Consider the following 9761-nt stretch of genomic DNA (forward strand, 5'->3'; position numbering starts at 1 on the left):
TAATTTGGTTTCTCTATTTGTATTAATTGTATCATTACTGAATTATTTTTATTGTAATCATAACAAAACAGACTTAGTTTGGCTATTACTTGCTAGTTATTTCACATTTACGTTTAAACCCTATATTAATTTTTTAATTTACTTGACCTGCACAAAACATTTTTCTCATGATATGAAATTTGAAAGTTACAGTTGCTTGACAATGTTTGAAAACCTTTACAGTTTATTTTATTTTCTTTCTTAATTTATTTCAACTGCAAAAAACACTTTTCTCATGATATGTAGTTTGAAAGTTAGAATGGCAATTATTGTTATATGTTAAATACAAAACAATTTTCTATGCAAAGAACTTTTTATTACCCAGGCAACGCCGAGCAGTACAGCAGTATATATATATGCTAGTGCCCATGCAATCCAGTTCGCTATTAGAGATCGTCAGGTGTTGGCAAAGCACAAAAAATAAGTAACCGTGCAATAATTCAGAAATAGGTACGTGCATGTATTTAGAGGCGATCTATTAATGCAGATGTTGGAATGCCGATTTACCAAGCTATGAGTGATGATACGCTATGATTTACTGATATGAGTTGTAGTTTCGTCGAAAGGTAACTCTTATCCTAATCTCGAACACCGTTCTTATTACGTATAGTAAATACATATTTTTGTTTTACTTTATTTTAGCAATATAAAACATTTGCTATATTTTTCCTTTGTAAAATAGACTATCCTGTGCATTCTAGAGAAAAATGAAAAAAACCTCAAAATTGAAGGTATGAGCTCTAGTTAACTTACTGTAAAATTACCATAATCATGAACCATGTCAGTGACGTCACATATCCAAAGGTATTGGCGAGGACCGATTAGTGAACTAGTTTGGAATTTACTGTTACTTATATTATAGGAATGGTGTTTCTTAGAGCAGTGATGTTACAGTAAATTAAAAAACTATACAAAAGTTTCCAATTAGTGCAAAATTTAATCTACTTGAACTAAATGTTTGCAGTTTACAAAGCCTGGTAAAGGTCGCATGACTTGAATCATACTATGATCAAATGAATGCCTGCATGACTCTGGCCTGATTTAGCATTTTACGCAACAATCTGACAAATTAGATATTCATACCACTTCATGTTTTATCAAAGTAGCAAAGAAATTTATTGCAATAGGTCGATTATTGACATAATCGTTGCGTTGACACACATATGCGTTACCTCGTATTACCTCGTAGGATTCTTCACGCTAAACCACCTAGGGATGTAAGGGGCGTGCCTCAATTAGACCCAAATGGATTTTTTTTCTTTGTAAAACAATGTTCCAGTAATTGGTTTCATAATTAGAATCTATGAATTAATGTTACATAGAGGTCTGCAATTTAAGGTCTACGTCGGCTAGGTCTAAGGTCTGCGTTGACCTTCAAAATGAACTAACGATTTATAAGCAGTGAAAACGAAAGTTTTCGTGGTGCTTGTAATGGTTAGCATGACTATAAAATCAGCCAAATAAAACCAAAAAAGACCCGTGCTTCCCTTCAATAGAGATTCCCATAACCATATCTTTCTGATTAGGATTGGTTCATCTGTATAATTACATGAGACCCGATAAAAGGATTAGGTAAACCTGTAAAACAATGCTGGTAGACAAAACTAGCGTTAATAAATCATATGTAGAACGCTGGCATAAACTGATCTAAGCAGATATAAACTTAGAATCGCTAAGTGAAGTGAATACAAACGATTATGGAAAATATCAAAGTCGACAATAGAATAACACCGATTACAAAACAGGTAAATTCCATATACGAAGCTATCACCGTATTACGTCTGATTAATGTTAATTACATATCGATATCAACTAATAGAGACGTATTTCACGGAGAAACCCTTGATGCGAAGTCGTTGATTCCTCATAGAAATACTTTTTATATAGTAACCAACCTTTAATATATACGTCTTTAATACGACGGTTTGAATATCATCATTACCGAAAAGAATTATTGCTGAGAAAGCTCGACTACGAAAATCGTTTTAGAACGACCGACGCCATATTGAATTACAAGATTTGCAGTCTGCACTTACAGATTTCTTTCTGAAGCTTCGATTTGAAGTTCGTATATTTATTCGTTTGTTCTGCTGGTAATTGTAAGTACCTAGATTTGGATATCTATTCATAATGACATATTTTGAGATGAAAACAGACAACTACACGAATGGTCATTTGTCATGTTTTGATGAAACATCTCAATTTAGAGAAGTCAGCAATTTTGGTTATGCTCGTTCGTTGTTAAACGAAGAAGATGAAATTTGCCTTTCATCTTTTAGTTGCTCTCAATACGCTACCTCAGAAGGTGTAGAAGTTGGTGAATTTCATCTTCAATCGGAGAGCAGCGTAGTATGCTTACCTGAGGTCAGCCAGGGACAGTATACTTCTTCATCTGACCCTTCGCTATACTCTGAACGGACTAGTAAAGATAGCTGCGCGTTCTCAAGTATGCTGAGCCCTCCTTGCAGTTCCGAAGGTGATATTGATGACTCATTGACTGACTATGATCGTTTATTTCCGGAGCTAGGAAGTTTTGGTGTTGTAAAAAAGGTTGACGCCAGTTCGACCACGTTGAAAAATCGTAATCCAGCTGATCACAATTCGGTTGTTCATCTACCAGAAATCGTTCCTAATAAGGAAGTCTTATCGACATGTACAAACAATCATGGATCCAAGAAAGGTAACAATGACTGTACCAATGATGTCGGAGAGAACACAAAAGTTCCTAAGTATGTTGATTTTAAGCCAGAAAATGGTTTTGCTGTTTGTGGGCCATTCTCAAAAAATGCTATCCTTGCTCGTGAAAACCGGCGTAAAAAGAAAGAGTATGTGACTACTCTTGAAAGCGAAATTCATACATTATCCCAAGAGAAACTGGTTATACAAAATGACCTTCAGAAAGCACATATGGCCATAGATCATCTAAACGAAGAAATTGGCTATTTGAAAAGTGTGATCGCAAACCACACAACCCTTGGTGCATTGCTGAAAAACATTCCTAACACTCCAGGCGTTAATCTTAAACGATCATCCCCTGACTCAACCTCCGATGAAACTAGTAAACGGCATAAAGGAGATCATGAATACAGCGCTTTTCCACAATCTGTGGCTCAACCTGGAGTTTGTCTCCATGTTTCTGAAGGGTCGGTTTCCCTTGAATTTTGTAAACAATGTAATGTAAAGTCAACGCAACTAATGCAAGCCTAATTCAGTTGTAACTGCTCTCCTTGACCAGAAAAGACTAGACTATTAATATCGTTGATTTTAAATTATACTGTAACATTCATTTTATTACTGTCTCAACACACACCATCGAAATTATTGTATGGGAGGGTTTTGGACTTCAGGTGTGTGGTTTGACAATTATTTGCCTTATTATTGCTTTGTCTTCAGTCAAAGGTCAAATCAGTTGTATTGGTATTTTACAGTCGGCTAGTTGTACGAAAGCTCATTGTGACACTGGATACTTCAGCAAATAATGGCTAAGTATTTGATCAAATGTCTGTATCATTATCTTTAGCTATTTATCACATTGTCTATTACTGGACAGTATATCGGCGACATCATATGTTCACAGACAAGTACAAACCTTTCTGAATGTTTATATTCACGAACTCAACATTGATAGCTGATGTCATGTTTTACAGAGTGCAACCAACAAGAGACACGATTAAATGCTAACATGCTGTTACTATGTTTCAGGGACATTCAGAGATCACATGTCAGTCTCGCGCCCCTCCACCTGATAGCAGAATGCTGTCAACTGGGGCGAACTACTACTGACAGCAGCATGTGATACTTCTGTAGTGTCATTGGCTCGGAAAGTGTTTGTTGTAGTACATCTCATGGAATGCATTACCCTAATCTAAATGGTAATTTCTTACAATATCTTTGGCTTGCTGGTAATATTTGTTAATCGGTTTGTGAGACAAAGATTATTAAATGTTTTTCATCTACTGCAATGTTTGTGTCAATAAATAGTCTCATTTTCAAGATGTAAGCATGTGCTTCTGTTTTTATTGTTAGCCAATCAGCTGCAAGAAGTGCCCTATGACTTGGCACCACGCGGTCCGAACAAGACAGACTAATGGTGATAACATGCAGGACTGTTTTAGTATTCGGGGTTGGTAGGAGTCTGCATTGTTGGGCCATTGGATTAGGGTGGGACAGTTCTTTTTATAAAAGGGGTCACCCAATGGATAGCTTTGCAGGCTCCTGATTCACATTCTACATGATATTTTCACATTATTGGTCATATTTGTAATTGTATTAATACACTATTGAAATCATCTTTGCTTATTCACTTTTTCACATTGATGCGTGTTGGTAGTACATTGTATATCTTATGCATAAAGGCTTATGAGGCAATTGAGTTGCCAGTTCTCTTTGACCACCCCCTTAACCTGAGCATAGTTTCCATGTAGTTTAAATAAACCCTTTCTATTACATGAACCTCTGAAGGTGGTAACACTGCAATAAGTGTAGTAGTGCAGCTTATTTTGATTATTGCTGAAGCAAATTATTTCAATAGATAAACAGGTCTGGTCAATTTTACATAGCCAGTTAGGATGCAGTGTCCAAAAACTTGTTTTGTTGCAATTTTAGTAATGTTGGTAAATTTCACAGACCATATCAAAACTAACATAACAAGGGCAATATGAGTTTAAAGTTACAGCTTGGAAACTATCAAAACGAAGGATTACTTGGATTTGCTAGAGAATGAGCAGATTAATACGCTCAAATTTATACAAGAAGTTGTCTTTATTTCACTCAAGACAATAGTAAAAAAATTAAGTTCTACTAAAGTTTACCGCGAAGGCTAGTCTCTAGTTAAACGTACTTATCTAATTTTTTCTACAAATTTTTGGACTAAATCCGTTATGATTACCAATGGAGCAACCGACAACATCGCAGCCATGTCGCATAGACGGAAGAGAACAACTCCCGTGCAGTGCATATTGTGACAAGCAGTTTTGCCTGCTCCGCCTTACGGGGGGGGCAACTCCGCAAAGCAAGTTTGTCAAGTCAGGCTAAGTTCACATCAGCTAGTGGTGGGTTTTGCCGAGAATGCTGTTTAAAAGTAAGTCTGGTGGTCGCAGAAGATTGCGTCTGTAGTAGCTTAAATACCTAAAGAATATTTTTAGGCTACAGGTAGTCATTATTAATCCAGTCTCCTAACGCTATTTTAGTTGATGAGCCATGAGTAATTGGCCATTAAAAGGCGAGTAGTAATACAAAATAAAATTGTTCTTACGCCGTATGCAACAGTCCAACCAGCTAATAGGTAATTAGAGCCGTGGACCATGCTTTTACGGCATGTAGAACGAGGTACAACAATAGCAATTAGGGTTGTCTGTTTCTGGTCTCGACCCGCGGATCGGCAGCGTAGGTAGTAACAGTAAAAAGCTTTAATTCGCTGTTTCTACTGATTTCCAAAGCTACAGTAGCTATCATGGATTGCCTAATTCATTATAATCAAATACCACGAGCTAATAAGCTTTAGTAGTAGCAAAAAAAAACAAATAATAAGCATACAATATACCAAGATAAACATGCAGTCATATGATGTTCATTAATCATCCAGAAAGTTATCAAACAGAGTTCACCAATAATGTGCAACCAGTACAATAATTCTAAAAGATGTTTCGTAAATAAAGGACAGCTAAATAAAAAAAGAAATAGCAAGTACGTACCTGCCAACTCTCACGCATTGAGCGTGAGACTCACGCAATCACCCCAAAGAAAATATGAAAATGCGTGAGATTTTTGCCCCAATTTCCACAATTTTATATATACTAACATTGATACATCAATTGCCCCAAAACCAAATCTCACGCATTGCCCCACTCTTGGGTTGGCAGGTTGGCAACACGCGTAAAGTATTTATTAGCAATTTTCATAGATACATGCTGCATGTATCAATGAAAATTGCTAATAAATACTTTACGCGTTGCCCAACAGCATCATAACTTCATTTGAAAGACTAAGCATCAGATTTGTTAGTTAGTATGTCTCACAACCCGTGTGCCTAATGAATTACATGGGTTGTGAGACAGACATGATTAGCTTGTCAATCAGTAGTTGTACAAGTCCCATTGCAAAGAGTGGCCTAGAGTATGAAGATTGTCCCTGGCAGATCAGTGGCTAAGATGGTAGCTAGAAATGGCTGTCATATTGAGTCCCGGGCAGTTGACTACCAAGTTAAGTATCACATCCATTACAGACAATGATTTCAAAATACAAAATTATATAGACATACGATAATTTGTCTTGCTCACTTCTATGGTGCAATATTTATCCATCACCCATAAAGTGTCAAAAAGGTAAACTGGTAGTTTAAAATGGTAGTTGTGAAAATCTCAAGAAACTTAATCAGATACTGCAATATAGTCATTGGCTACAGTGAGCAATTTACTAAAGCGATTTTATTGCAGAGGTTTGTTTGGCAAGCACTTTATACAGTTATCGTCAGGGCCAGATTTGAAAAAGATTTTGGCAATGTTTTTGGCAAGCACATAACCTATAAAAAAATGATCTATCAAAGCACGTAGCCATAAATTTAAAACTTAAAAATAGGAAAAGGTACAAGGCTGTTTTGGATGTGTAGGCAATGCGCATAGCCCTACAGGAAAGGAATAGATGTATACCCTTTAGCTCTTGCGACGCCACTGCAAACTCTGAGATCGAGAAGAGCAATCACCTGATGTTGCCTGTCAAATGTCTCAATATGTGCGCTCTGTCTCTGATATTGAGAGAAGCATTCACCTGATGTCGCTTGTCAAATGTCTCAATATGCCTGCTCTGTGTTAACCATTGCATGACTCTAAACACTTTCTCACTATTCATCGACAGTTCGTAGTACTCAAGAACATCGACCAACTAATCTAGACAAAAGGTCAACAACAATCTGTTGCATGAATAGAGAGCAGCGCGAGCTGCAGCTCAGGCAGAAATCATTTCTGTAGTCAGCGTCTGATGTACGAGTAGAGTTTGAAGCATGAGTTGCAAGTTAACTGTATTTTTTGTTGTGTTGCTGACGAAGAAATCTGGCTCAGTCGTAGACTCGAGCACTGCTGACAGCGTCAGCTTTTATCGCTACTCCACTACTGAAAGCTTATCAACCGTATCTCCTTCACTCATTTCTTACAACACGACTAACACAAGCCTAAACTTGCCTACGCAGGTACACCAATTTATAGAATACTTTCATTGTTGGGTTCTTTCATTGCTTGCTTTTTGTAAGTTGTTTTTTTTTACTACGGACAGTTTTTTCGATTGCACGAAAATGATTGTTTGTTCAGTAGACAGTAGGTATATCATGTGAGTCGGGAATTCTTTCGCTGACGTGTTGAAAATTATGAATAAGTAAAATTATGGGAATATTTTATGTATGGCTAATAAACCATCAAGATATTTTTTTTTACAAAAATTCACTCGTTGAACTTCATGTTGGGTCTGAAAACCAGTGAAATAAATAAAATTTTATCTAACTCTTTCTTCTAGCTGCATAAGTTCTTGAGTATATAGTTTGAATGTTGCAAAAGAATGTCTTACAAATGAAATTATAATTCATCAAAATCATAATTCGTACTTAATAACAAATCAGCATAAATAATATTGATAAGGAATTTTGTTAGTACAGTACTTTTATGCAGAAGTTGCAGAGTGATTATTTGATCACGTATTTAATCCACTAAAGAGTACCCTTCAGCATCAGCCCAGAAAGGATGAGTAGATATCCCAATTTTGTCTATGACAGAAAGGATGGGTAGATACCCCAATTTTGTCTATGACAGAAAGGATGGGTAGATACCCCAATTTTGTCTATGACAGAAAGGATGGGTAGATACCCCAATTTTGTCTATGACAGAAAGGATGAGTAGATACCCCAATTTTGTCTATGACAGAAAGGATGAGTAGATACCCCAATTTTGTCTATGACAGAAAGGATGAGTAGATACCCCAATTTTGTCTATGACAGAAAGGATGGGTAGATACCCCAATTTTGTCTATGACAGAAAGGATGGGTAGATACCCAATTTTGTCTAGCGCATGTTGCTTTTTGTTTACTGCATGGCTCCAATAATTGTCAGAGGGTACAAATCCATGTTTTTAATTTCTTTTTTTTTGATGTGATACAGCCAACATTGCCTTAGCAAAATAAGACCTCAAAGCTTGGACCTTGAAAATTTTTCAAGGGAAGAAAGTTTTTCTTATTAGAAAAAACAGGAAATAATGGTTTTAAAGATTATACTCACGCATAATTTTTTGAAGTAAATAGACGTGAATATCGTGCGATCGTCTGAGACAAACTGCCTAAATAAAGACATTATAAGTGCTGACCACTTTAGAAGGTCATTTTATACAGGCTTTTATTACCCCTACGCCAATCACCGCGGTTTATGGATGTGTGATGACTTCACATGGTTCTTATAAATTATAAGGCTCTGAAATAGCTCCGCACTAGAACTATTAGATGCTTGAGTTAAACTTTGTGAGCTGAGGATGATTCAACGAGTTGTATTTTTAGTGACCTTGTTTTACCTTAATCTTAGTCAAGTCTTAGTCAGGGGTTTACTCCCGGAGATAGACTCGTATTTTCTAGAAGGTGGTGAAATATAAAAGGTTTATACTATAATGAAATAGACTAGAAACTTTACAGATGATTGCATATTTTAGGAAGGCACAACTCAAGACGTACCCTGATACTATAATGAAATAGACTAGAAACCTTAGAGATGATTGCATATTTTAGGAAGGCACAACTCAAGACGTACCCTGGCAGGAAGTGGCTTACAAACACAACCTCTTACTCTCATGTACAGTAACTGCCGGAGTGATTCTAATCCTCTCCACTGTTTATATCTTTCTCTGTTGTCGCAAAGAGAGACTCTGGAATAGCTCGGATAGCCTGGAACCGACCAAACTTATACAAGATTAATTGTTAAAGTTGTTTACTTCTTTTGAAATCATCCTCTCCCAGTTCTCAATTAGAACTATGGTCCAATAACTTCTCAAAAGAAAATAAATGTAAAAAAATGGACAGATTCAAAAGATTTTACTCGAGGTTATCAAGCAAACACAATATGATACCGCTCGACATGCTAGCGCACGAACCTTGACTCGTATAACCCGGCTGGTTTTATCTGTTTTTTTTTCTAGATTATTTTGCTATTCTAGTTATTAGAATCTACTAAAAGGAACTGTGAACTAGGAGCTGCCCAACTATGAAGAATTTAGATATTTAAAATTATAACCAAGTTAGCCTGGTGGCCAGTCAATAATTTAGTAACTACACAGCAAAAGGCCACATACAACTAGCACCTCAGGTTGGGTCTCTCAAGTTCCGTCCCTTGAAATGTGTTTTTGACATCTAGTTGAAAGCCTGGCTAAACACTTTACTGCTTCAAACATGATTTCATGCAAGTGAATTAATAATTGAGAATAGAGATAGTATAATTGTTGTTCATCACCTTTGTGATATAATATATATAGATGACTTACAAAGCCCATTTTCTCTTTCGTCTTCTGAAACCCAAGCTATAGTTTGATATATCATTTTAGCAGCCCAGAAACATTTGCAGCGGATGAAATCGTTTGAGAGATTTTGAATATTCAATTACTGTGAATCATTTAGGCATCAATGGAAACCTGCTAATATCACGAAACTACTTCTTAGGCTAATGCAATCAAACAGAAAACTCCTGAAGTTCTGCACAAGG

General features: G+C 36.4%; 1 protein-coding gene across 2 annotated transcripts; it reads left to right on the forward strand.

Annotated features, from left to right (window-relative positions):
- Positions 1-1978: 1978 nt before the first annotated feature.
- LOC137396479 (CREB/ATF bZIP transcription factor-like) lies at positions 1979-4330 on the forward strand. Of its 2 annotated transcripts, XM_068082773.1 has the most exons (4): positions 1979-2138; positions 2319-3182; positions 3468-3911; positions 4066-4330. In XM_068082773.1, exons 2-3 carry the CDS (start codon positions 2488-2490, stop codon positions 3523-3525), a joined length of 753 nt encoding a protein of 250 aa, XP_067938874.1. In that variant the 5' UTR covers positions 1979-2138; positions 2319-2487; the 3' UTR covers positions 3526-3911; positions 4066-4330. The 2 variants fall into 2 exon arrangements, with proteins under 2 accessions (XP_067938874.1, XP_067938875.1); XM_068082774.1 differs by lacking the exons at positions 3468-3911; positions 4066-4330 and having other exon boundaries at positions 2319-3460.
- Positions 4331-9761: the final 5431 nt, after the last annotated feature.

Source organism: Watersipora subatra, chromosome 5 (genome assembly GCF_963576615.1).
Source record: "Watersipora subatra chromosome 5, tzWatSuba1.1, whole genome shotgun sequence".
In the NCBI taxonomy this organism is placed as follows: Eukaryota; Metazoa; Bryozoa; class Gymnolaemata; order Cheilostomatida; family Watersiporidae; genus Watersipora; species Watersipora subatra.